At 44.5% G+C, this 27,873-nt stretch overlaps 1 protein-coding gene across 1 annotated transcript; it reads left to right on the top strand.

Moving 5' to 3' along the window:
• Positions 1-27,480, top strand: LOC137380317 (musculoskeletal embryonic nuclear protein 1-like). Its single transcript, XM_068052249.1, has 3 exons — positions 1-81; positions 182-302; positions 26,965-27,480. Exons 1-3 carry the CDS (start codon positions 73-75, stop codon positions 27,072-27,074), a joined length of 240 nt encoding a protein of 79 aa, XP_067908350.1. The 5' UTR covers positions 1-72; the 3' UTR covers positions 27,075-27,480.
• The last annotated feature ends 393 nt before the right edge of the window (positions 27,481-27,873 follow it).

Here is a 27,873-nt window from a genome sequence, read left to right as displayed (position 1 = left end):
AAACTGAGCTGCGCCTCGGATCTTAACCAAGTGTCTCTGGGAGCAGATTAACTCTGAGACTCCTGTAAAATAATGTCGCAGGTAAAAAAAAACCTCCATTCCAGCTGCGGGTCCTCTGATCTTTCTTTAGCTATTTTAGAAATATCTTTTTGAAACTGTTCTTGTAAAATGTGCCGTTTAGGAAGCGCACGTTGTTAAGAAGCGGCCGAAGGTGAAGGAAGAAGATATTAAAGGGGCTCGCAATAAACTGAGAACTGAAAAGAAAATCCAGTCCAAAACTTACCAGGTTCTACAGCAATGCGGTGAGTCCTGCAAATAAAGCATGTTTTGGGAAAGTGAGAGGTTTAAATAGTAACAAGTGGTCTGAGCACAGATTCACTTCTAATCCCCGAATGTTTAGAGGATTCTCGGATGTCACAACAGCATTTGAAATCCACCGACAAATTGAATTGTATTAACTAATTTGTTTTTAAACAGATGTCAATTTATTTGGATAGTTCTTGTAGTTTAGTTTTTAATTCTAGGATCTGGAAGTGGAACTCCCATAGGATCTCACTGTTTGTAGTGTACATTAATGATTTAGACGAGAATATAGGAGGTATGATCAGTAAGTTCGCAGATGACACGAAAATTGGTGGTGTTGTAAATAGTGAGGAGGAAAACCTTAGATTACAGGGAGATATAGATGGGCTGTTAAAATGGGCGGAGCAGTGGCAAATGGAATTTAATCCAGAGAAGTGTGAGGTGATGCATTTTGGGAGGACTAACAAGGCAAGGGAATTACAATGGATGGTAGGACCCTAGGAAGTACAGAAGGTCAGAGGGACCTTGGTGTACTTGTCCATAGATCACTGAAGGTAGCAGCACAGGTAGATAAGGTGGTTAGGGAGGCATATGGGATACTTGCCTTTATTAGCCGAGGCACAGAATATGAGAGCAGGGAGGTTATGGTGGAGCTGTATAAAACGCCTGGAGTACTGTGTACAGTTCTGGTCACCACACTATAGGAAGGATGTGATTGCACTGGAGAGGGTGCAGAGGAGATTCACCAGGATGTTGCCTGGGCTGGAGCATTTCAGCAATGAAGAGAGACTGAAAAGGCTAGGGTTGTTTTCCTTAGAATAGAGAAGGCTGAGGGGGGACTTGATTGAGGTACACAAAATTATCAGGGGCATAGATAGGGTAAATAGGAAGAAACTTTTTTCCTTGGAGGTGTCAATAACCAATGGGCATAGATTTCAGGGAAGGGGCAGGAGGAAAAATTTTTTCACCCAGAGGGTGGTTGGAATCTGGAACACACGCCTTAAGGGGTGGTAGAGGCAGGAACCCTCATAACATTTAATAAGTATTTAGATGAGCACTTGAAACGCCATAGCATACAAGGCTATGGGCCAAGTGCTGGAAAATGGGATTAGGATAAGCTTGATGGCCGGCACGGAGATGGTGGGCCGAAGGGCCTGCTTCTGTGCTGTATAACTCTGACTCTGACTGTAAGTAATACGGAAACCATTCCAAAAAAAACTGTGCTCTAATCTGTCCAATTACCTGCACACCTCTCCTCTATTCCTCAAACCCAGAAGCTAACTCCAAACAGATAAACCTGCCATTTAGGGAAGCAACACATTCCTATATCTAGCCCTAGATCAAACTTCCTATTGGGTTATTTTTCATTGGCTATTCTTTGGGTTCAGCATTAACAGGCACTCATATAAAGTGAATCTTGTATCCCTTTGATCTGGAGTACACCTTTTTCTACACCATTACTAGGTAAAAATTAGTGAGCCCTAGGATTAAGAACAGAGAACACTTTCTCTGCTGGGATGTGTGTGGCCCTGTAAATTCCCTCTCTGAACAGTGGACTGGATAAACACATTCACCATCCATGAGGCGCTGTGGACCATCAGCAGAATTGCATTCTGTCACAATCAGTAAACACATGATCTGGCATAATCCCCCAGTCCTCCATCATCACTGAGCAGGTGACCAACCCTGGTCCAAGTATGAGTGTAGAGGGCATGCTAGGAGCTGCACACCTGAGAATAAGGTGCCAAGGAACCCTAGAAAAACTAAGGTTATTGGAGTTAAAAGGGAAAACCCTTCAGTGGCTGGAGTTGTACCTGAAAGGAAGATAGTTATGGTCATGATTATCAGAGACCAATTATCATTGTTACACTAGACCTTTATACATCACTTTTTTTTATTCATTTGCAGGATGTGGGCGTCGTTGGCTGGGCCAGCATTTCTTGCCCATCCATAACTGCCCTTGAACTGAGTGTCTTGCTAGGCCATTTCAAAACATTGCTGTGGGTCTGGAGTCACATGTAGGCCAGACCAGGTAAGAATTTCCTTCCTTAAAGGACAAGAGTGAACCAGATGGGTCTTTACAACAATCGACAATGGTTTCATAGTCATCCTTAGACTAGCTTCTTAATTCTAGATTTTTTAATTGAATTCAAATTTCACTATCTGCCATGGTGGGATTTGAACACATATCCCTAGAGCATCAGCCTGGACTCTGGATTATTAGTCCAGTGACATTACCACTACGCCACCACCCCAACTGAAGCATTGTGGCCAGTTCTGGGCGGCATATTTTAGGAATGATGTCAAGGCCTTGAAGAAGTGTAAAGAAGCTTTACTAGAATGGTACCAGGGATGAGGGACTTCAGTTATGTGGAAAATCTAGCACAGAAATAGGCCAGTTAGACTATCATGTCTGTGCTAGCTCTCTGAAGGAGCAATTCACCGAGTGCCAGTCCCCCACCTTCTCCCTATAGCCCTGCACATTCTTCCTTTCTAGATAATAATCCAGTTTCCTCTTGAATGCCTCGATTGAACCTGCCTCCACCACACTCTCAGACAGTGCATTCCAGATCCTAAACACTCGCTCATGTCACTACTGCTTCTTTTGCCAATTACCTTAAATCTGTGCCCTATGGTTCTTGATCCTTCCACCAACGGGAACAGTTTCTCCATGTCTACTCTGTTCAGACCCCTCATGATGTTGAATACCTCTATCAAATCTCCTCTCAACCTTCTCTTCCCAAGGAAAACAGTCCCAACTTCTCCAATCTATCTATGTAACTGAAGTTCCTCAACCCTGGAACCACTCTTGTGAATCTTTTCTGCACCCTCTGTAATACCTTCACATCTTTCCTAAAATGTGGTGCCCAGAACTGGATGCAATACTCCAGTAGAGGCCGAACCAGTGTTTTATACAACTTTGACATAACTTCCTTGCTCTTGTACTCTATGCCCTATTATTAATGCCCAGGATACTGTATGCTTTCTTAACTGCTTTCTCAACCTGTCCTGCCACCTTCAATGATTAATGCATGGATACCCCCAAGTCCCTCTGCTCCTGCACCCCCTTTAGAATTACACCTATTATTTTATATTGTCTCTCTGATTTTGGTAGAATGCAATCAATCACTTCACACTTCTCTGCATTAAATTTCATCTGCCACTTGTCCACCCATTCCACCAACCTGTCTATGTCCTTTTGAAGTTCAACACTATCCTCCTTACAGTTCGCAATGTTTCCAAGTTTTGTATTGTCCTCTAGCTCATTAATATATATCAGGAAAAGCAAGGATCCTAACACCGACACCTGGGGAAATGCACTGCAAACTTTCCTCCAGTCTGTAAAACGACCATTAACCGCTACTCTCCATTTCCTGTCACTCAGCCAATTTCGTATCCATGTTGCTACTGTCCCTTTTTATTCCACGAGCTATAACTTTGCTCACAAGTCTGTTCTGCGGCACTTTATCAAATGCCTTTTGGAAGTCCATGTGCACTACATCAGGAACATTACCCTCATCAAACCTCTTTGTTACCTCATCAAAAACTCAAGTGAGTTAGTTAAACATGATTTGCCCTTAACAGCCTCACAGCTCCAACGACCCGGGTTCGATTCTGGGTACTGCCTGTGCGGAGTTTGCAAGTTCTCCCTGTGACCGCGTGGGTTCCCTCCGGGTGCTCCGGTTTCCTCCCACAGCCAAAGACTTGCAGGTTGATAGGCAAATTGGCCGTTATAAATTGCCCCTAGTATAGGTAGGTGGTAGGGGAATTGAGGGAAGGTGGGGATGTGGTAGGAATATGGGATTAATGTAGGATTAGTATAAATGGGTGGTCGATGGTCGGCACAGACTCGGTGGGCCGAAGGGCCTGTTTCAGTGCTGTATCTCTAAATAAATAATTAAAATAAAAATAAATAAAATCCGTGCTGGCTTTCCTTAATTAACCTGGATTTGTCCAAGTGACTATTAATTTTGTTCTGAATTAGCGTTTCTAGAAGCTTACCCACCACTGAGGTTAAACTAACTGGGCTGTAGTTGCTGGGCTTATATTTACATCCCCTTTTGAACAAGGGAGTTGCATTTGCAATTCTCCAGTCCTCTGGCACCACCTGAGGCTAAGGAAGATTGGAAAATTATGGCCAATGCCTCCTCCGCAATTTCCACTCTCACTTCCCTCGGTATTCTTGGATGCATCTCATCCTGTCCTGGAGCCTTGTCAACTTTAAGTACAGACAGCCATCTAATACATCCTCCTTATCAATTTTAAACCCTTCTAGTGTCTGAATTACATCCTCTTTCACCATTGCCTGGGCAGCATCTTCCTTGGTAAAGACGGATGCAAAGTATTCATTTAATACCTCACCCATGCCCCCTGCCTCCATGCGTAAATCCCCTTTTTGGTCCCTAATCAGCCCCACTCCTCCTTTTACCACCCTTTTACTATTTAGATACTTATTGAAGGATTTTGGATTCCCTTTTATGTTAGCTGCCATGCTCTTTTCATACTCTCTCTTTGCTTATTTGCTTTTTCAATTCTCTCTGAACCTTCTATATTCAGCCTTTTTCTCAGTTGTATTACCCACCTGACATCTGTCATAAGCACACTTTTTCTTCTTCATCTTAACCTTCACAGTGATAATGTTACTGGACTAACAATCCAGAGGCTTGGACTAATGTTCCAGAGACATGAGTTCAAATCCCACCATGGCAGCTGATGGAATCTGAATTCAATTACTCAAAATCTGGAATAAAAAAGCTAGTCTCAGTAATGGTAACCATGAACTACTGGAGTGTATTAAAAAAACCCATCTGTTCACTAATGTCCTTTAGGGAAGGAAATCTGCCATCCTTACCCAGTCTGGCTGACGTGTGACTCTAGACCCATAGCAATGTGGCTGACTCTTACATATGAACATATGAATTAGGAGCAGGAGTAGGCCGCTTGGCCCCTTGAACCTGCTCCGCCATTCAATAAGATCATGGCTGATCTGATTGTAACCTCAACTCCACATTCCCGCCTACCCCCAATAACCTTTCACTCCCTTATCAAAAATCCATCTACCTCTGCCTTAAAAATACTCAAAGACTCTGATTCCACCTTTTGAGGAAGAGAATTCCAAAGACTCACGATCCTCGAGAGAAAAAAAATTCTCATCGGTCTTAAATGGGCGAGCCCTTATTTTTAAACAGTGACCCCCAGTTCTAGATTCTTCTATAAGAGGAAACATCCTTTCCACATCCACCCTGTCAAGACCCCTCAGGACCTTATATGTTTCAATCAAGTCGCCTCGTACTCTTCTAAACTCCAGCCGATACAAGCCTAGCCTGTCCAAGCTTTCCTCAGAAGACAACATGCCCATTCCAGGTATTAGTCTAGTAAACCTTCTCTGAACTGCTTCGAACACATTTACATCCTTCCTTAAATAAGGAGACCAATACTGTACACAGTACTCCAGATTTGGTCTCACCAGTGCCCTGTATAAATGAAGCATAACCTTCCTACTTTTGTATTCAATTCCCCTCGCAATAAATGATAACATTCTCTTAGCTTTCCTAATTACTTGCTGTACCTGCATAATAACCTTTTGTGACTCATGCACTCGGACACCCAGATCCCTTTGCATCCTCTCACCATTTAGATAATATGCTTTTTCATTCTTCCTTCCAAAATGGACAATTTCACATTTTCCCACAATATATTCCATTTGCCAGATCTTTGCCCACTCATTTAACCTATCTATATCCCTTTTTAGTCTCATGTCCTCTTCACAGCTTACTTTCCCACCTATAATAATAAAAGCATAAAGTGCTGGAAATACTCAGCAGGTCTGGCAGCATCTGTGGAGAGAGAAGCAGAGTTAACGTTTCAGGTCTGGGGCCTTTCATCAAACTTTCAGCAAATTTAGAAACCATACCTTCGATCCCTTTATCCAAGTCATTTATATAAATTGTAAAAAGTTGAGACCACAGCACTGATCCCTGTAGCACACCACTCGTTATATCTTGCCAACCAGAAAATGACCCATTTATGCCTACTCTATTTCCTGTTAGCTAGCCAATCTTCTATCCATGCCAAAATGTTACCCCCAACACCGTGAGCTTTTATTTTCTGCAATAACTTTTGATGTGGCACCTTATCAAATGCCTTCTGGAAATCTAAGTACAGTACTTTCACCGGTTCCCCTTGATCCACAGCACATGTTACTTTTTAACTGCCCTCTGAACTGGCCTAGCAGGCCACTCGGAGAGCAATTAGGGATGGGCAATAATTGCTGGTCTTGCCAGCGATACTCACATCCCAAGAACACAGTGGCACAGTGGTTAGCACTGCAGCCTCACAGCTCCAGGGACCCGGGTTCGATTCTGGGTACTGCCTGTGCGGAGTTTGCAAGTTCTCCCTGTGTCTGCGTGGGTTTCCTCCGGGTGCTCCGGTTTCCTCCCACATGCCAAAGACTTGCAGGTTGATAGGTTAATTGGCCATCATAAATTGCCCCTAGTATAGGTAGGTGGTAGGGAAATATATAGGGACAGGTGGGGATGTGATAGGAATACGGGATTAGTGTAGGATTAGTATAAATGGGTGGGTGATGGTCGGCACAGACTCGGTGGGCCGAAGGGCCTGTTAAAGTGCTGTATCTCTAAACTAAACTAAATAAAAAAAAGAGGATGGGTAACCAGAGAAAACAGACTTGAGATCATTTGAAAGTAAGGAGTTTTTTTTTTAAATGCAGCATGTTGCTGTGATCTGGAATGCACTACATGAAAGGGCAGTGGAATCAGATTCAATAATAACTTGCAAAAGGAATTTGCATAAATACTTGGGAAAAAGCAGGGGAAGTGGGATTAATCTTTCGAAGAGCCAGCACAGGCATGATGGGCCGAATGGCCTGCTTCTGTGAAATAAAATTTTATATCCACAGGATTTCCAAAGTGCTTCACTTTTTCACTGGCATTTATTGCTAAAGGAATAGAGTATAAAAGTAGGGAAGTGTTGCTGCAACTGTACAAGGCATTAGGGAGACCTCGCCTGGAGTATTGCATACAGTTTTGGTCCCCTTACTTGAGAAGGGATATAGTTGCATTGAAGGCAGTTCAGAGGAGGTTCACTAGATTGATTCCAGAGATGAGAGGTTTGTCTTAGGAAGAGAGATTGAACAGTTTAGGCCTTTACCCTCTAGAGTTTAGAAGAATGAGAGGAGATCTAATTGAGGTATATAAGATGATTAAGGGAATTGACAAAGTAGACGTGGAGAGGATGTTTCCTCTTGTGGGGCAATCTAGAACGAGAGGTCATTATTTTAGGATAAGGGGTAGCAGATTTAAAACAGAGATGAGGAGAAATTACTTCTCTCAAAGGGTCGTGAGTCTGTGGAATTCACTACCCCAGAGTGCGGTGGATGCCGGGACATTGAGTAAGTTTAAGGAGGAGATAGAGAGATTTTTAATTAGTAATGGGTTAAAGGGTTATGGGGAACGGGCAGGAAAGTGGAGTCGATGCTGAGATGAGATCAGCCATGATCGTATTGAATGGTGGAGCAGGCTCGAGGGGCTGAATTGCCTACTCCTGCTCCTAGTTCTTATGTTTTTATGTTCACAGTCAATGAATATGGGAGACGGTAGCATAGTGGTAGTGTTACTGGACTAGTAATCCAGAGGCACAGACTAATGCTCCAGAGGCAGGCATTCCAATCCCACCACGGCAACTGAGGAATTTAAATTCTGTTAATAAATATGGAGTAAAAAGCTAGTCTGTTCATAATGATCATGAAACTACCGGATTGTTCACTGATGCCCTTCAAGGAAGAAAATCTGGCATCCTCACCCAGTCTGGCCTTAATGTGACTCCAGACCAACAGCAATGTGGTTGACTCTTAACTGCCCTCGGAAATGGCCTAGCAAAACCACGCAGTTGTATCAAGCCACTGCAGAAAAAAAGTATTGTGGGTATGCAGCAGTTCAAGAAGGTGGCTCATCACCACTTTCTCAAGGGCAATATGGGATGAGCAATAAATGCTAGCCTTGCCAGTGACGCTCATGTTCCAACAATGAATATTAAAACAAAATAGCTTTTTAAAAAAAAAATCCAATTATCGTTTTTATTTAGGCATTTACAATTCTTAACTTGCACACAGCAAGGTACCTGAGTAGTCGCTTCGACAGGTGACAGTTAATCTGTTTACTGTGGTGCTGGTTGAGAGGAGAATAATTGGCCAGGACACTTGGGAGCATTCTCTGCTCTCCTGGATAAAGTGCCGTGAGATTGAACAACTGGACGTAAAAATCATCTGTAGGATGGCATCTCCGATACTGCAGCACTACCTCGGTGCTGCGCTGGAGTATCAACCTACACCACAGGCTGAAGTCCTGGAGTGGGGATTGAATTCACCAACCTCCTCATTCAACTACTGACCTAAGCTGACACCGGGTGGACGTGAAAGGGACTACACTTCAAAAAAATACAAGGAGACAAAAAGTACAGAGAACAGAGAGACAACACAGGTTAAACAATGTGGAGATAAAACATTGATGGGATTTCTCTGGAGTGCATGGCATTGAATCATGGAAACTTACGTCAAATGGGGCTGGATTTTGCAGCAAGGCTGCAAGTCCAGACAGTGGCACCAGAAGTGGGTGCCGCTTCCACTCGGGCATTCAGCAGCCTCACGGCAACTGGTCAATTGAACTGCTGAGGTGGGAAGCGAGGCAGTGTCAGATGACATCATGGCAGGTGCTGGCACCATATTCAAAGGGCTGCATGCACTGCTGCCTGCTGTGAAAGCGCCTCTGCTTGACTGCCGCACTGCTGTGAAGCAGTCGAACGGAAGCCTGCAGTCAGAATGACAACCCTGGGTGGACCCATGGTTCAGCAATTCCTTCCTGCACATTCTGCTCCAGGCTGCAAGGGCAAGGCAGGAGGTCCTCTTCCCCAGGGACGGGAGGAGGAGACCAACCCGCCTGACCAAGCAAGCCTGCATGGAGATTAGAGGGTAGGCCAGCAAGCAGGTGAATGACCTCATTCGGTCCACCAAAATGAGGACTCCATACCTCTTTCCTCTTTGGGGCTTGCATGTGGCAAGTCGACAGAGTGCACTTGGTGGAAAGGGAGTGAGCAACCAGTCAGTGGCAAAGAGGTCAGCAAGTGGCATATCCTGTCAGAGGCATAGCTGTGTCTGAGAGAGCTGCCTGTCTGTCATTTCTGACCCCACAAGGTCTTCGGGAATGGCCACATGCAGGAGTTCTTGGTCTGCCCCCATCATGGACTGCTGGGCTGCCACCAACTTAGACATTGTGCTTGTCTTTTTGGTGAAGTGAACAGTGTTCTTTGGCAAAGGCAGTGACAGTGAAGCCCACTCAGTGGGAGAACTGTGAGAGGCCAGACTGATGCCAAGCCCCAGACTGATGCCATGCCTCTGGAGACATTGGCAATGCGACAACAACTGGTGACGTGCAGAAACATCTGGCAAGGCTTCCAGAGGCTACGTGCACCCATGTGCGGATGATGGAGGAGACCATCCAGGCCATGAGTGCTGCTATGTCTCTGGCATGTATGGCTTCCTCCATGGAGTGACTGGAGAGCCTGATCGATGCGCACAGACCTGCATGCCTTGTCCATGAGCTCAATGCAGTAGTGGCAAGCTGAGAGGGAGACGAGGTGCCTGGAGTCTCAACCAGATCCGCATACTTCTCAGGTCAGCAGGGAGGTACATGTGTGCCTTGCAGGGGAGGAGGAGGGGCTGCCTTCTGTATCTGGGGGCTCCTCTCTGCACGCTCCTTGCGGCAGCTCTTCAGCCCCTCTGTCAGTGACACCAGTGCCTCAGTCACAGATACCGAGGAAGGTCCTGCAGGAGCTCGCCAGACCTCAGGCTGCCAAAGGACGACAGCCAAGGTCATCCCAAGCCACGTGGCAGCAGGATCAGCAGCCTGCTGCCACCTCAGCTGCGAGTGCAGGGGAAGTACTGTGCAGGAGCACTCAGGGTAGAGGCCTGCTACCCGACCCGAACCCGACGACACGTGTCAGGTTCAGGTCGGGTCGGACCCATCTTCCGGGGCCGGCTTTCGGGCTCGGGTCAGGTCAGGCAGAGTCCAGATCGAGTTGGGTCAGGTCAGGCTCTGCTGGTAAGTATTAAAAAAAAACTTACCTGAGCTTGGAGTCCAGGACGAAACTGAGTCTGTGCAGTGAGCAAGTGATGTCACTATGATGTCTCACGCATGCGCTGCAGCTTCTTGCAGGTTCAGTGCTAGGAAGGTAAGTAAACGGATGGTTGGGTCGGGCCCGCGGCTAAATTGGTGGAACTCGGGGCAGGTCGGCTCAGGCCTGCTATGGTTTGGTCGGGTTCGGGTCGGGTTCTTTTTCCCGACCTAAAGCAGGCCTCTAACTCAGAGTTTAGAAGAGCACCTGGCTACAAAGAACAAAGAAAATTACAGCACAGGAACAGGCCCTTCGGCCCTCCAAGCCTGCGCCGATCCAGATCCTCTATCTAAACCTGTCGCCTATTTTCTAAGGGTCTGTATCTCTTTGCTTCCTGCCCATTCACGTATCTGTCCAGATACATCTTAAAAGACGCTATCGTGCCCGCGTCTACCACCTCCGCTGGCAACGCATTCCAGGCACCCACCATCCTCTGCGTAAAGAACTTTCCATGCATATCCCCCCTAAAATTTTCCCCTCTCACTTTGAACTCGTGACCCCTAGTAATTGAATCCCCCACTCTGGGGGGGGAAAAAGCTTCTTGCTATCCACCCTGTCTATACCTCTCATGATTTTGTACACCTCAATCAGGTCCCCCCTCAACCTCCGTCTTTCTAATGAAAATAATCCTAATCTACTCAACCTCTCTTCATAGCTAGCGCCCTCCATACCAGGCAACATCCTGGTGAACCTCCTCTGCACCCTCTCCAAAGCATCCACATCCTTTTCGTAATGTGGCGACCAGAACTGCACGCAGTATTCCAAATGTGGCCGAACCAAAGTCTTATACAACTGTAACATGACCTGCCAACTCTTGTACTCAATACCCCGTCCGATGAAGGAAAGCATGCCGTATGCCTTCTTGACCACTCTATTGATCTGCGTTGCCACCTTCAGGGAACAATGGACCTGAACACCCAAATCTCTCTGTACATCAATTTTCCCCAGGACTTTTCCATTTATTGTATAGTTCACTCTTGAATTGGATCTTCCAAAATGCATCACCTCGTATTTGCCCGGATTGAAATCCATCTGCCATTTCTCTGCCCAACTCTCCAATCTATCTATATTCTGCTGTATTCTCTGACAGTCCCCTTCACTATCTGCTACTCCACCAATCTTAGTGTCGTCTGCAAACTTGCTAATCAGACCACCTATACTTTCCTCCAAATCATTTATGTATATCACAAACAACAGTGATCCTAGCACGGATCCCTGTGGAACACCACTGGTCACACGTCTCCATTTTGAGAAACTCCCTTCTACTGCTACTCTCTGTCTCCTGTTGCCCAGTCAGTTCTTTATCCATCTAGCTAGTACTAGGCTAGATGGGATTGAGGTTCACAAGGAGGAGGTGTTAGCAATTTTGGAAAGTGTGAAAATAGATAAGTCCCCTGGGCCAGATGGGATTTATCCTAGGATTCTCTGGGAAGCCAGGGAGGAGATTGCAGAGCCTTTGTCCTTGATCTTTATGTCGTCATTGTCGACAGAAATAGTGCCGGAAGACTGGAAGATAGCAAATGTTGTCCCCTTGTTCAAGAAGGGGAGTAGAGACAGCCCTGGTAATTATAGACCTGTGAGCCTTACTTCGGTTGTGGGTAAAATGTTGGAAAAGGTTATAAGAGATAGGATTTATAATCATCTTGAAAAGAATAAGTTCATTAGAGATAGTCAGCACGGTTTTGTGAAGGGTAGGTCGTGCCTCACAAACCTTATTGAGTTTTTTGAGAAGGTGACCAAACAGGTGGATGAGGGTAAAGCCGTGGATGTGGTGTATATGGATTTCAGTAAGGCGTTTGATAAGGTTCCCCACGGTAGGCTATTGCAGAAAATACGGAAGTATGGGATTGAAGGTGATTTAGTGCTTTGGATCAGAAATTGGCTAGCTGAAAGAAGACAGAGGGTGGTGGTTGATGGCAAATGTTCATCCTGGAGTTTAGTTACTAGTGGTGTACCGCAAGGATCTGTTTTGGGGCCACTGCTGTTTGTCATTTTTATAAATGACCTGGATGAGGGTGCAGAAGGGTGGGTTAGTAAATTTGCGGATGACACGAAGGTCGGTGGAGTTGTGGATAGTGCCGAAGGATGTTGTAGGTTACAGAGGGACATAGATAGGCTGCAGAGCTGGGCTGAGAGATGACAAATGGAGTTTAATGCGGAAAAGTGTGAGGTGATTCACTTTGGAAGGAGTAACAGGAATGCAGAGTACTGGGCTAATGGGAAGTTTCTTGGTAGTGCAGATGAGCAGAGAGATCTTGGTGTCCAGGTACATAAATCCCTGAAAGTTTCCACCCAGGTTAATAGGGCTGTTAAGAAGGCATATGGTGTGTTAGCTTTTATTAGTAGGGGGATCGAGTTTAGGAGCCACGAGGTCATGCTGCAGCTGTACAAAACTCTGGTGCGGCCGCAACTGGAGTATTGCGTGCAGTTCTGGTCACCGCATTATAGGAAGGATGTGGAAGCTTTGGAAAGGGTGCAGAGGAGATTTACTAGGATGTTGCCTGGTATGGAGGGAAGGTCTTACGAGGAAAGGCTGAGGGACTTGAGGTTGTTTTCGTTAGAGAGAAGGAGAGGTGACTTAATAGAGACATATAAGATAATCAGAGGGTTAGATAGGATAGTGAGTCTTATTCCTCGGATGGTGATGGCAAACACGAGGGAACATAGCTTTAAGTTGAGGGGTGATAGATATCGGACAGATGTCAGAGGTAGTTTCTTTACTCAGAGAGTAGTAGGGGCGTGGAACGCCCTGCCTGCAACAGTAGTAGACTCGCCAACTTTAAGGGCATTTAAGTGGTCATTGGATAGCCATATGGATGAAAATGAAATAGTTTAGGTCAGATGGTTTCACAGGTCGGCGCAACATCGAGGGCCGAAGGGCCTGTACTGCGCTGTAATGTTCTATGTTCTACACCCTGGACCCCATGCGACTTCACTTTCTCCATCAACCTACCATGGGGAACCTTATCAAACGCCTTACTGAAGTCCATGTATATGACATCTACAGCCCTTCCCTCATCAATCAACTTTGTCACTTCCTCAAAGAATTCTATTAAGTTGGTAAGACATGACCTTCCCTGCACAAAACCATGTTGCCTATCACTGATAAGCCCATTTTCTTCCAAATGGGAATAGATCCTATCCCTCAGTATCTTCTCCAGCAGCTTCCCTACCACTGACGTCAGGCTCACCGGTCTATAATTACCTGGATTATCCCTGCTACCCTTCTCAAACAAGGGAACAACATTAGCAATTCTCCAGTCCTCCGGGACCTCACCCGTGTTTAAGGATGCTGCAAAGATATCTGTTAAGGCCCCAGCTATTTCCTCTCTCGCTTCCCACAGTAACCTGGGATAGATCCCATCCGGACCTGGGGACTTGTCCACCTTAATGCCTTTTAGAATACCCAACACTTCCTCCCTCCTTATGCCGACTTGACCTAGAGTAATCAAGCATCTGTCCCCAACCTCAACATCCGTCATGTCCCTCTCCTCGGTGAATACCGATGCAAAGTACTCGTTTAGAATCTCACCCATTTTCCCTGACTCCACGCATAATTTTCCTCCTTTGTCCTTGAGTGGGCCAATCCTTTCTCTAGTTACCCTCTTGCTTCTTATATATGAATAAAAGGCTTTGGGATTTTCCTTCACCCTGTTTGCTAAAGATATTTCATGACCCCTTTTAGCCCTCTTAATTCCTCGTTTCAGATTGGTCCTACATTCCCTATATTCTTCCAAAGCTTTGTCTTTCTTCAGCCGCCTAGACCTTATGTATGCTTCCTTTTTCCTCTTAGCTAGTTTCACAATTTCACCTGTCATCCATGGTTCCCTAATCTTGCCATTTCAATCCCTCATTTTCACAGGAACATGTCTCTCCTGCACGCTAATCAACCTCTCTTTAAAGGCCTCCCACATATCAAATGTGGATTTATCTTCAAAAAGCTGCTCCCAATCTACATTCCCCAGCTCCTGCCGAATTTTGGTATAGTTGGCCTTCCCCCAATTTAGCACTCTTCCTTTAGGACCACTCTCGTCTTTGTCCATGAGTATTCTAAAACTTATGGAATTGTGATCACTATTCCCAAAGTAGTCCCCTACTGAAACTTCAACCACCTGGCCAGGCTCATTCCCCAACACCAGGTCCAGTATGGCCCCTTCCCGAGTTCGACTATTTACATACTGCTCTAGTAAACCCTTCTGGATGCTCCTTACAAATTCTGCTCCATCTAGACCTCTAACACTAAGTGAATCCCAGTCAATGTTGGGAAAATTAAAATCTCCTATCACCACCACCCTGTTGCTCCTACATCTTTCCATAATCTGTTTACATATTTGTACCTCTATCTCACGCTCGCTGTTGGGAGGCCTGTAGTACAGCCCCAACATTGTTCGCGCACCCTTCCTATTTCTGAGTTCTGCCCATATTGCCTCACTGCTCGAGTCCTCCATAGTGCCCTCCTTCAGCACAGCTGTGATATCCTCTTTGACCAGTAATGCAACTCCTCCACCCCTTTTACCTCCCTCTCTATCCCGCCTGAAGCATCGATATCCTGGGATATTTAGTTGCCAATCGTGCCCTTCCCTCAACCAAGTCTCAGTAATAGCAATATCATACTCCCAGGTACTAATCCAAGCCCTAAGTTCATCTTCCTTACCTACTACACTTCTTGCATTAAAACAAATTCACCTCAGACCACCAGTCCCTTTGCGTTCATCATCTGCTCCCTGCCTACTCTTCCCCTTAGTCACGCTGACTTCATTATCTAGTTCCCTACAGGCTTTAGTTACTACCTCCTTACTGTCCACTGACCTCCTCATTTGGTTCCCATCCCCCTGCCACATTAGTTTAAACCCTCCCCAACAGCGTTAGCAAAAGCACCCCCAAGGACATTGGTTCCAGTCCGGCCCAGGTGTAGACCGTCCAATTTGTAATAGTCCCACCTCCCCCAGAACCGGTCCCAATGTCCCAGAAATCTGAACCCCTCCCTCCTGCACCATCTCTCAAGCCACGCATTCATCCTGACTATTCTTTCATTTCTACTCTGACTAGCACGTGGCACTGGTAGCAATCCTGAGATTACTACCTCTGAGGTCCTACTTTTTAACTTGGCTCCTAACTCCTTAAATTCTGCTTGTAGGACCTCATCCCGTTTTTTTACCTATATCATTGGTGCCTATGTGCACAACGACAACTGGCTGTTCACCCTCCCCGTTCAGAATGTTCTGCAGCCGATCTGAGACATCCCTGACCCGTGCACCTGGGAGGCAACATACCATTCGGGAGTCTCGTTTTCGACCACAGAACCGCCTATCTACTCCCCTATGACTATAGCCCTTCCACTCTTTTTCCCACCCTTCTGAACAGCAGAGCCAGCCACGGTGCCATGAACCTGGCTACTGCTGCCTTCCCCTGGTGAGCCATCTCCCTCAACAGTATCTAAAACGGTATACCTGTTTTGGAGGGAGATGACCGCAGGGGACACCTGCGCTGCCTTCCTGCTTGGGGTTCACGGGTAAATCGGAGATATCGATGTTAAACCTCATGTTTGTTGTGCCGTGTAATCAAGGGTTCATGCACTGTTGTTATTTCTCTTTCCAATTCTTGCTGCTCTTTGAGACCTCACCTACAGCCTGGCTCCCTCAATGGGCTGGAAGTGAACCCAATCAACCTCTCTGCCTGACTGGATCAGTGCAGTAGCACACATTTAGTCATTGGCCCTCTTGAGCATGGCATTAGTCATCTCCTTGATGCGCTGATGGGCCGCAGACTGGCCACAGCTTCCCAGCAGATCACTGGAAAGAGCCAGAGGCATAGAAGTTGAGAGCTATGGTGATCTTCAGCACAATTGGCAATGGGTGACCACCAACCCCCTTGGGTCTCAGCTCGACTTGAGCATGGCGCAGAGAGCAGTAACTGTGTCCCTGGAGAGTGGTAATCTTCATTGACACTGCCATTCGGACATCTGGAGATAGTTGAGCCTCGGACAGTAGGCTCTCCCCTGGGGATAGCCTCTTAAGCACGGAGGAGGCTGTTGGCGTGCCCCTCTGCACCCTTCTCCAGCATGGCCATTCCGAGGCTGTCCCTCTTGCTGGTCCTTATGTTCCTGATGTACCTCCCTCCCTCTTAGCTGCTCCTCCTCCTCAACAGGGCCACAAACACTGGGTGAATGAGGCTTATGACAGGTGGCCTCTCTCCTAGACCTTCTATCCAGAACCAACCTCCCCATACCCTCTCCCTGAATTGTTCCTTTGGAGCAAGTGCCACTGTCCCAATGGCACCTTGGCAGGACACCCCAGTGTTGGCATTTTTCTTCCCCTTCTGCGTCATTTCGCAATGCCCTCTGTGTACCATCCCCCTGGCATGGCACACTAGCTCTCTCAATGGCTGGCTGAGAGAGCCAGCACTCAGCTCTTGCTTCCTTACTGCCTTTAACCAGGCAAGGCTGTGAAACTCCTTGGTTCCTGTGCGCCATCAGTCATAGAGCCATTTGCAGCACAAAAGGAGGCCATTTGGCCCATCTAATCCAAAGAGCTATGCAGTCAGTCCCATTCCCTGGCTCGATCCCCGTAAGTCCTGCATTTCTCTCAGGTGGCCAGCCAAAGTCCTCTTGAAAAATCAGTAAAATCAGAAATGCAGTGTAAAATTCCAGTTCATTGGCCTTTTTAAATACTTTAATCACTCACCTGCCGCGTTGATGTGCAAAATAGGGGTTCTCCCATTTAATTCAGAGATGAGAAGAAATTATTTCTCTGAGGGTCTGTGAAACTTTCTTCCCTGGAGAGTGGTGGAGGCAGGGTCATTGAATGTTTTTAAGACCGAGGTAGACAGATTCTTGATCAACAAGGGAGTTAAAGGATATCGGGGGTTGGCAGGAAAGTGGAGTTGAGTCCACAAACAGAGCAGCCATGATCTTATAGAATGGCAGAGCAGGCTCGAAGGGCCGAATAGCCTACTCCTGTTCCTAGTTCGTACGTTCCAAAGAAAACATCCCCAGTCTATCCAATCTTTCCTTGCAGCTGAAGTATTTCCAGTTCTGGTAACACCCTTGTAAATCTGCTCTGCACCCTCTCCAGTGTGATGACATCACTCCTGTAAGGCGATGACCAAAGTGTATGCAGTACTCCAGCAGTGGCCTAACTAGTGTTTTATACGGTTCTAGCATAACTACCTTTCTCTTACATACTAAGCCTCATCTAATAAAAGGAAAGTATCCTATATGCCTTATCTACCTTTTCTACTACCTTCAGGGATCTGTGGACATGCACGCTGTTCCTCTACACTTCTCAATATCCTACCATTTATTGTGTATTCACTTGCTTGTTTGCCCTTTCCAAATGCATTACCTCACATTTCACTGGACTGAATTCCATTTGTCACTTTTCTACCCATCTGAAGAGTCCACTGATACCATCCTGCAGTCTACAGTATTCCTCCTCACTATCAACCATATGGCCAATTTTTGTATCATCTGCAAACTTCTTAATCATGTCCCTACATTTAAGTCTAAATCATTGATATATACCCACCAAGTCTGTGCCGACCAACAACCACCCATTTATACTAATGCTACACTACCCCATATTCCCTACCACATCCCAAACATTCTCCTACCACCTACCTACACTAGGGGCAATTTACAATGGTCAATTTACCTATCAATCTGCAAGTCTTTGGCTGTGGGAGGAAACCGGAGCACCCGGCAGAAACCCATGCGGTCACAGGGAGAACGCAGCCTCACAGCTCCAGCGACCCGGGTTCAATTCTGGGTACTGCCTGTGTGGAGTTTGCAAGTTCTCCCTGTGTCTGCGTGGGTTTTCTCCGAGTGCTCCGGTTTCCTCCCACATGCCAAAGACTTGCAGGTTGATAGGTAAATTGGCCATTAGCAATTGCCCCTAGTATAGGTAGGTGGCAGGGAAATATAGGGACAGGTGGGCATGTGGTAGGAATATGGAATTAGTGTAGGATTAGTATAAATGGGTGGTTGATGGTCGGCGCGGACTTGGTGGGCCGAAGGGCCTGTTTCAGTGCTGTATCTCTAAACTAAACTAAACTTGCAAACTCCACACAGGCAGTACCCAGAACCGAACCCGGGTCGCTGGAGCTGTGAGGCTGCGGTGCTAACCACTGTGCCGCCCTATGTTATCCAATATCTTACACTTCTCCTTAACTACAATCGTCATTCCCTCTTCTGTGAAGACAGACGCAAAGTATTAAGAACCATACCCATGTCTTCCACCTCCACATACAGGTTACCTCTTTTTGTTTCTAATAGGCTCTACTCTTTCCTTAGTTATCCTCTTGCTCTTTATGTATTTATACAACATCTTTGGTCTTATTTGCCAATATTCTTTCACACCTCTTTACTTTCTTAATTTCCTTATTAATTTTACCACTGCACTTCCTGTACTCGTCCAGGCTTTCAGACAGTCAGTCATTACAGCACAGAAGGAGGCCATTTGGCTCATCAAGTCCATGCCAGCTCTCTTTAGAGCAAGCTAGTCAGTTCAATGCCTCCTGTCCAACCCCACAGCCCTGCAAGTTTCTTTCTCTCTAGGTGCCCTTCCAATTTGCTTTCAAAATCATTGATTGTCTCCGCTTCCACCATCCTCGTAGGTGTTGAGTAATAGGTAATTATGACCAGCCATGTAAAAAAACGTTTCACCTCATATCACCCGTGTAGGTCTTGCCCAAAACCTTAAAATTGTGTCCCTTAGTCCTTTCATGATCAGCTAATGGGAAGAGCTTTTCTTTGTCTACCTGATCTAAAATTGTCATTATCTTGTACACCTCTATCAAATCTCCCCTCAACCTCCTTTGCTTCAAGGAGAGCAAACCCAGCTTCTCCAACCTAACCTTGTAGCTAACTTCCCTCATCCCTGGAACCATTCTGATAAATCTCCTCTGCACCCTTTCAAAGGTCCTCACATCCTTCCTAAAGTGTGGTGACCAGAACTGGAGGTAATACTCTATTTGTAGCCGAACCAGAGCTTTGTAAAGTTTCAGCATAACTTCACTGCTTTTGTACTCAATACCTCTATTTATGAAACCCAAGATCCCATATGCTTTGCTACTTAGCCTCTCAATATGTCCTGCCACCTTCAAAGATCTATGCACATGAACCCCCAGGTCCCTCTGTCTCTGCACACTCTTTAGAACTATGCCATTAAGTGTATATTGCCTCTCTCTATTGTTACGACCAAGGCGGGAAGAGTGCACTGTTAACTCAGTCCCACTTCTCCACAAGTCACAACATATTCTTTACATTTTCCACTTGCTGAAAACAGTCAATTGGATACACTACCTTTCCCCCAGAGTAGAAACACTAACCAGGTTTCTTTACTGAACAACAAATTTAACAGTTTATTATAAAACAAGTCTTAACTAGTAATGAAGTAAAATATATATATATATATTCCTATACATAAATCAGTTAACCGGAAAAAGTAAAAAAGGATTTTTAGATCAGAGCTCTGTTACAAACAAAAAGAGCTTGGGTAGATTACTTGCTCATTTTTTGAAGTAAACAGCAGATGAGATATGCTGTTTCAAACTGGCAAACAGTCCTCTCCTCGTTCTTCCTACCAAAATGAATTACTTCACACTTTTCTGCATTAAATGTTATCTGCCACCTCTCTGCTTTTTCCACCAGCCTGTCTATGTCCTCTTGAAGTTTATCACTATCCTCCTTACTGTTCACAATACTTCCAACTTTTGTGTCATCCGGAAATCTTGAAATTGTATCCTGTACACTTAAGTATAGGTCAATATATATCAGGAAAATCCGGGGTCCTAACACTGCATCCTGGGGAACCCAACTGTAAACTTTCCTCTAGTCAATTTTATATCCATGCTGATACTGTTCCTTTTATTCCATGGGCACTAATTTTGCCAACAGGCCTGTTATGTGGCACTTTATCAAATGCCTTTTGGAAGTTCATGTACACCACATAAACTATATCACCCTCATCAAAAAACTCAAGCAAGATAATTAAACACAATTTACCCTCAACAAATCCATTCTGGCTTTCCCTAACTAATCCACATTTGTCCAAGCGAATTATCGTTTCTAAAAGCTTACCTACCACTGAGGTTATATTGAGTACCCTGTGGTTGCTGGGCTCATCCTTACACCCTTGAACGATGGTGTAACATTTGCAATTCTCCAGTCCTCTGCCACCATCCCTATATCTAAGGAGGGTTGGAAGATTGTGGTCAGTGCCTTCACAACTTCCACTCTAACTTCCTTCAGTATCTTGGATACATCTCATCCAGTCCTGTAACTGTAACAGAACAATGGCCTGCCTTTAAAGAGTCGATGTGCATTCCATGAGGAGGAAGGTAGGACAAACAAAGTCAGAGCTCCCTAGATGACAAAAGAGATAGAGAGCAAGATGAAGCAGAAAGAGGATGCAGATGTCAGGTGCATAATTACAATTGTGAACCAGGCTGAAGAGAGGATGTGCAGAGGGAAAGTGAAAAAAGAGAAGCAAAGCGATAGCATGTGAAGACATTGGCAGCTAACATAAAAGGGAATCAAAAGGTCTTCTACAGACATATAAATAAAGGAGGAATTGGGCCGATCAGGGCACCAAAAATGGGATTTACGCATGGAGGCAGAGGTCGTGGCTGAGGTACTAAATTAGTACTTTTGCATCTGTCTTCACCAAGGAAGATGCTGCTGCCCTAATCATAGTGGAAGAGGTGGTAATTGAGACACTGGGTGGGCTAAAAATTGACAGAGGTATTGGATAGGCTGGCTACACTTAAAAGTTGATAAGTCACCAAGACCGGATGAAATGCATCCAAGCATACTAAGGGGAGTAAGAGTGGAAATTGTGGAGGCACTGGCCATAATCTTTGAATCCTCCTTAGATACAGGGGTGATGCCAGAGGACTGAAGAATTGCAAATGTTACACTCTTGTTAAAAGAAAGGGTGGAAGGATAAACCCAGCAACTACAGGCCTGTCAACTGGACCTCAGTTGTGGGAAAGCTTTTAGAAATTATAATTCTGGACAAAATTAACAGTTTGAGTTGATTAAGGAGAACCAGCATGGATTTATAAAGGACAGATCGTTCTTACCTAATCTAATTGAATTTTTTGATGAAATAACAGAGAAGGTTGAGAAGGGAATGCTGTCGATGTTGTCTATATGGAATTAAGAAAGCGTTTGACAAAATACCACATAATAGGCTGGTTAACAAAATTGAAGGTCATGGAATAAGAGAATCAGTGTCAGCTTGGATAAAAACTGCTTAAGAACAGAAAACGGTGAGTTGTGATAAATGGCTGTACTTCAGATTGGAGGATGGTGGACAGTGTTGTTGCCCAAGGGTCAGTGCTGGGACCACTGCCTTTTTTGATACAGATAAATGACTTGGATATTGAATTACAGAGTAAAATATTAAAATTTGCTGATACCACCAAACTTGGAGGATGATACCAAATGACTGCAACAGGGCATAGATAGGCTAGCAGAATGGCAGACACGTGGCAGATGGAATTTAATGCAGAGAAGTGTGAGGTGATGCTTTTTGGCAAAAGTGACAGGGATAGGCAATATAGATTTAATGGTACAGTTTTAAAGAGCTGCAGGAACAAAGGCACCTGGGGGTTCAAATGCATCAATCTTTGAAGGTGACAGGACATATTGAGAGAGTAGTTAGCAAAGCATATGGGATCTTGGGCTTCATAAATAGAAACATTGTGCACAAAAGCAGGGAAGTTATGCTGAATCTTTATAAAGTTCTAGGTGGGCCACAACTAGAGTATTGCGTCCAGTTCTGGTCAGCACACATTAGGAAGCATGTGAGGGTACTTGAGAGGGTGCAGAAGAGATTTACCAGGGATAAGGGAAGTTAGTTACAAGGTTAGGTTGGAGAAACTGGAGCAAAGGAGGTGAGAGGAGTCTAGAGTCATAGTCATAGAGTTATACAGCACAGAAATAGGCCCTTCGGCCCATTGTGTCTGTGCCAGCCATCAAGCACCTATCTACTCTAATCCCATTTTCCAGCACTGGCCCTTAGCCTTGTATATTATGGCAATTTAATAGAGATATACAAGATTATGACAGGTTTAGATAAGGTCAACGAAGAAAAGCTGTTCCCATTAGCTGATGGTGCACGAACTAGGGGACACAGATTTAAGGTTTTGGGCAAGAGATAAGGGGAGATGTGAGAAATAACTTTTTTTTTTAAATGCAGCAAGTGGGAATGATCTGAAACTTGCTGCCTATGAGGGTGGTGGAAGTGGAGACCATTAACGATTTTAAAAGGAAACTGGATAGGCACTTGCGGGAAATAAACTTGCAGGGCAACGGTGATGGAGCGGGGCAATGGGACTGACTGGATTGCTCTACAGAGGGTCAGCATAGACTAGATGGGCCCTGAATGGCCTCCTTCTGCTCTGACACTGATGTACCTTCAAGCAGCTGTTTACAGTCTGTTTTTTCCATGTTTGTACTTGCGGCTGTTCAATTTTCAGTCCGTTAACACCCTATCTGTACTAATGCTTTGTCTTTCAACACACCATTAACGTATTGTTTGTCTTTGCTCCATGACCTTCTGGTCAGTTATTCTGTGACCTTGTCCTGTCTACACCTTCTCCTTTATTATCTCTTGCCCCACCCCCACTTTACTTGCTTATAACCTTTTACATTTCTAATATTTGCCAGTACTGAAGAAGGGTCACTGACCTGAAACGGTAACTCTGCTTCTCTCTCCACAGATGCTGTCAGACCTGCTGAGTATTTCCAGATTTTCTTGTTTTTATTTCAGATTTCCAGCATCCGCAGTACTTTGCTTTTATTTTAGGGGTTATGATGGAGTTGTATAAAATGCTGGTTCGGCCACAGTTGAAGTACTTTACAGTTCTGGTCGCCACACTACAGGAAGGATGTGATTGCAATGGAGAGGGTGCAGAGGACATTCACCAGGATGTTGCCTGGGCTGGAGCATTTCAGTTATGAAGACCGACTAGATAGACTGGGGTTGTTTTTCTTGGAGCGGAGAAGGCTGAGGGGGGACCTGATTGAGGTATACAAAATTATGAGGGGCATTGATAGGAGAGATAGGAAAAAACTTTTTCCCTTAGTGGAGAAGTCAATAACTAGGGGGCATCGATTTAAGGTAAGGGACAGGAGGTTTAGAGGAGAGTTGAGGAGGAATTTTTTCACCCAGAGGGTGGTAGGAATCTGGAACACACTGCCTGATGGAGTGGTAGAGGCAGGAACACTCACGACATTCAAGAAATATTTAGATCAGCACTTGAAATGCCATAACATACAAGATTACGGGCCAAGTGCGGGGAAATGGGATTAGTTAGGACGGGTGCTTGATGGTCGGCGCAGGCGCGTTGGGCCGAAGGGCCTGTTTCTGTTCTGTAAAACTCTATGACTCTAAGTAGAATCAGTTTGGGTGGAAATTAGGAATAGCAGGGGTCAGAAAACACTGGTGGGAGTAGTTTACAGACCCCAGAACAGTAGTTATAATATTGGACAGAACATTAAACGGGAAATTATTGGAGTATGTAAAAAAGGTAATGTATTAATTGTGGAGGACATTAATCTGCATATCGATTGGGACAATCAAATTGGCAACAGTGGCCTAGAAGATGAATTTGTAGAATGCTTTCGTGACAGTTTCTTGGAGCAATACGTTGTAGAACCGACTAAGGATAAAGCTTTCTTCGATCTCGTATTGTGTAATGAAGCAGGGTTAATAAGCAATATCATAGTAAAAGATCCACTGGGAAATACTGATCATAATACCATTGAATTTCAAGTTAAGTTTGAAAGTGACACATTTCAATCACAAAGAATCTTAAACTTAAAGCCAATTACAAAGGTATGAGGGGAGAACTGGCTAAGGTTAATTGGGCAAACAGACTGGAAGGTATGGAGGTAAATGAACAGTGGGAAACATTTAAAGAAACAATGCAAAGGGTTCAATAAAAGTACATTCCGTTCAAAAACAAAAACTCGTCCAGAAAGACCCATCCGTGTCTCACTCAGGAAGTTAAGGAGGGTATTAGACTAAAAGAAAAGGCTTACAATGTTGCAAAAAAAAGTAACAAGTCTGAGGATTGGGAGTGTTTTGGAAACCAGCAAAGGGCCACCAAAATGTTGATAAAAAGGGAAAAAATAGAATGAGAGTAAACTAGTCAGCAATATAAAAACAGATTGTAAGAGCTTTTGTAAATACATAAAAAGGAAGAGAGTAGCTAAAGTAGACATTGGTCCCTTAGAGGCAAAGACAGGAGAAATCATCATGGGAAATGAGGAAATGGCAGAGGCATTGAACAAATATTTTGTGCCTGTCTTCACAGCAGAAGACACAAATTCCATACCAGAAATAGGCAGTAACTTAGGGGCTAAAAAGAGTGAAGAAGTTTTTTTTTAATTCATTCATGGGATGTGGGCGTCACTGGCTATGCCAGTATTTATTGCCCATCCCTAATTGCCCTTGAAGTTAAGGATATTGATATGTCGAGAAAAAGTATTGGAGAAACTTGAGGGACTAAAATCTGACAAGACCCTGGGACCAGATGGCCTATATCCTCGGGTTTTAAAAGAGTTAGCTGCAGAGATAGTGGATGCGCTGGCTATGATTTTCCAGAATTCCTTAGATTCAGGAATGGTCCCGTCAGATTGGGAGTTGGCAAATGTCACACCACTTTTCAAGAAAGGAGGTAGAGAGAAAACAGGGAACTACAGGCCAGTTAGCCTAACATCAGTCGTTGGGAAGATGCTGGAAACTATTATTAAAGTCTTAACATTGCATTGGAAAAGTATAGTATGATCCGAACAAGTCAGCGTGGTTTTACTGAAGGGAGATCCTGAGGATGTAACTAGTAGGGTAGATAAAGAGGAACCAGTAGATATAGTATACCTGGATTTTCAAAAGGCATGCGAAAAGGTGACACATAAAAGATTAATAGGCAAGATAAGGGCTCACGGTGTTGGGGGTAATATATTAGCATGGATAGAGGATTGGTTAACAGACAGGAAGCAGACAGTGGGCATAAATGGGATATTTTCAAGTTGGCAGGCAGTGAATAGTGGGGTGCCGCAAGGATCAGTGCTGGGGCCTCAGCTATTTACACTCTATATTAATGACTTGGATGAAGAGACAAAGAGTAATGTATCTAAGTTTGATGATACAACGCTTGATGGAAAGGTAATCTGTGGGGAGGATGTAAAGAGGCTGCAAAGAGATATAGACAGGTTAAGTGAGTGGGCAACAAGATGGCAAATTGAATGTAATGTAGGGAGAATGAAGTTGTCCACTTTGGTTGTAAAAATAGAAAAACAGAATTTTTTTTTAAAAAAGGTGTGAAACTGATAAGTGTTGATGTTCAGAAAGACTTGGGGGTACTCGTACAAGGAATGCACAAAGTTAACATGCAGGTGCAGCAGGCTATTAGGAAGGCAAATGGCATGTTGGCCTTTATTGCAAGCAGATTGGAGTACAGGAATAAAGAAGTCTTACTAAAATTGTACAGGGCTTTGGAGAGACCGCACCTAGAATATTGTGTGCAGTTTTGGTTTCCACATTTAAGAAAGGATATACTTGCACTGGAGGCAGTGCAGTGAAGATTTACTAGATTGGTCCCTGGGATGAGAGGCTGAGTAAATTGGGCCTATATTCTCTGGAGTTTAGAAGAATGAGAGGTGATCTCATTGAGATATAGAAGATTCTGAAAGGGCTCGATCGGATAGAAGCTGAGAGATTGTTCCTACTGGATCAGGGAATCTAGAACATGGAGACACACTCTTAAGATAAGGGGTCAATTATTCAGGAGTGAGATGAGGAGAAATTACTTCAAAGGGCTGTGAATCTTTGGAATTCTCTACCACAGAGGGTTGTGGATGCTCCATCATTGAATACATTTAAGGCTGGGATAGGTCGATTTTTGGTCTCGTAGGGAATCAAGAGATATGGGGAGCCAGCAGGAAAGTGGAATTGAAGCCCAAGATCAGCCATGATCATATTCAATGGCGGAGCAGGCTCGATGGGCCATATGGTCTACTTCTGCACCTTTTTCTTGTGTTCTCCTTTACCACTTAGTCTATTTGTAGATTCTTTTTAGCTTTTAGGTTATTTAACTGTTTAGTGTCTGTGCTTTAGAGTTCACTAACTAATAAAAACACTAACCACTAAACACAATGCTCATCTTTAAACTTACCTGCACCGCTCTGCACTTTGTGCTGTGACATCAGTTTTTGAGTTTTTCCCCTCTGTTTGTCTGGTGTTGCAGCTCTTCTCCCAATAGGTCCTGCTGCTGCCAGCTCTCCCGCACTGTTTAATTCTGCTACTCTGCTCCAGATAGCCCCTGCTCTGTGTGAGGGAAGGGGTTGCTCTGGGCTGGGCTGGGCTCTGGGTACAATTTTACATTTGGTTGCCAGGGTTGGCAGAAGAGATCTGTGACTGTGAGAGTGTTTCTAAGGTTTGCACCCTTTCTTTGTACTAACAGAGCAGGAAGGTGCTGTTGCTCCTTCTGTCTTCAGCACCACGAGAACAGGACAAGAGACCGTATTCACAAAGGGAGACGGAGATCAGCCAAAGAGCGTCTTCAGTAAATGAGCAAAGTTCTGCATCCAATGAAAGGACAGAGGATGTTTGGAGATGGTTTGGAAATTCGAGTTTGAACAGTCGTCGCTTCAGATTCTGACAAATATCACAACTCGCTTTCATCTGTCCCTAAAATATACATACATTTCAGGTTTATTGCTCAATTTACAAAGAAATTACCCAGAAAAAAATCCTAAAGTGAGAAAAGCTAAGTTAATTTAATGGAACCTCAACGTTCATGTCTGAAGTGAAGAAATCCTGCTTATTTTTTATATGACTAAAAACAAAAAATTAAAGTCACTTCCCGATTTCACATCTCACAGATTGAGTGGATTTGATTTATGAATGTATTAAGTATTTGGATTAGAAAAGCACAAGATTAGAAAACAAGACAGAATTATCAAAACGCTTCAAATAAACCAACCATTTGAGGTTTGTAACTTTAATCAACACTGAGCTCTGGTCATTTGTCTGTCATACTTTGTCTGTCCAGAAACAATGGAAGAGAAGTTGCTTTGTGTTGCACCTGGTTTTCAATCAGACCAGTTTTGCAGTGGGACAACACAGACCCAATCTGCTAAAACAGTGATGTCCCAGACAGTGGCCAAAAGCAGGCAGTGGGTCCCTTAAAAATGTAGATAATGGGCGTATGCCTGTTCAACGACCTCTATTCAAAATATGGTTGGGGTGATTGGGCTGGACTTGAGTTTTTCATGTCGGCCCATTGTTTTAAAGACAAAGAGACAAATGGTGCTGGTAGTAGGGGGAATTTTTATTTTATTTTTTATTTTAATTTTTATTCATTCATGGG

The sequence above is a fragment of the Heterodontus francisci genome, chromosome 19 (assembly GCF_036365525.1).
Source record: "Heterodontus francisci isolate sHetFra1 chromosome 19, sHetFra1.hap1, whole genome shotgun sequence".
In the NCBI taxonomy this organism is placed as follows: Eukaryota; Metazoa; Chordata; class Chondrichthyes; order Heterodontiformes; family Heterodontidae; genus Heterodontus; species Heterodontus francisci.
This window is presented reverse-complemented; position numbering and strand designations above follow the sequence as displayed.

What these genes read in the sequence shown, in the direction of transcription:
- LOC137380317 (XM_068052249.1), top strand. An exon ending in CCAGGTTCTACAGCAATGCG is followed by an intron (nt 303 to 26,964) that starts GTGAGTCCTGCA and finishes TTGTACTAACAG; the next exon opens with AGCAGGAAGGTGCTGTTGCT.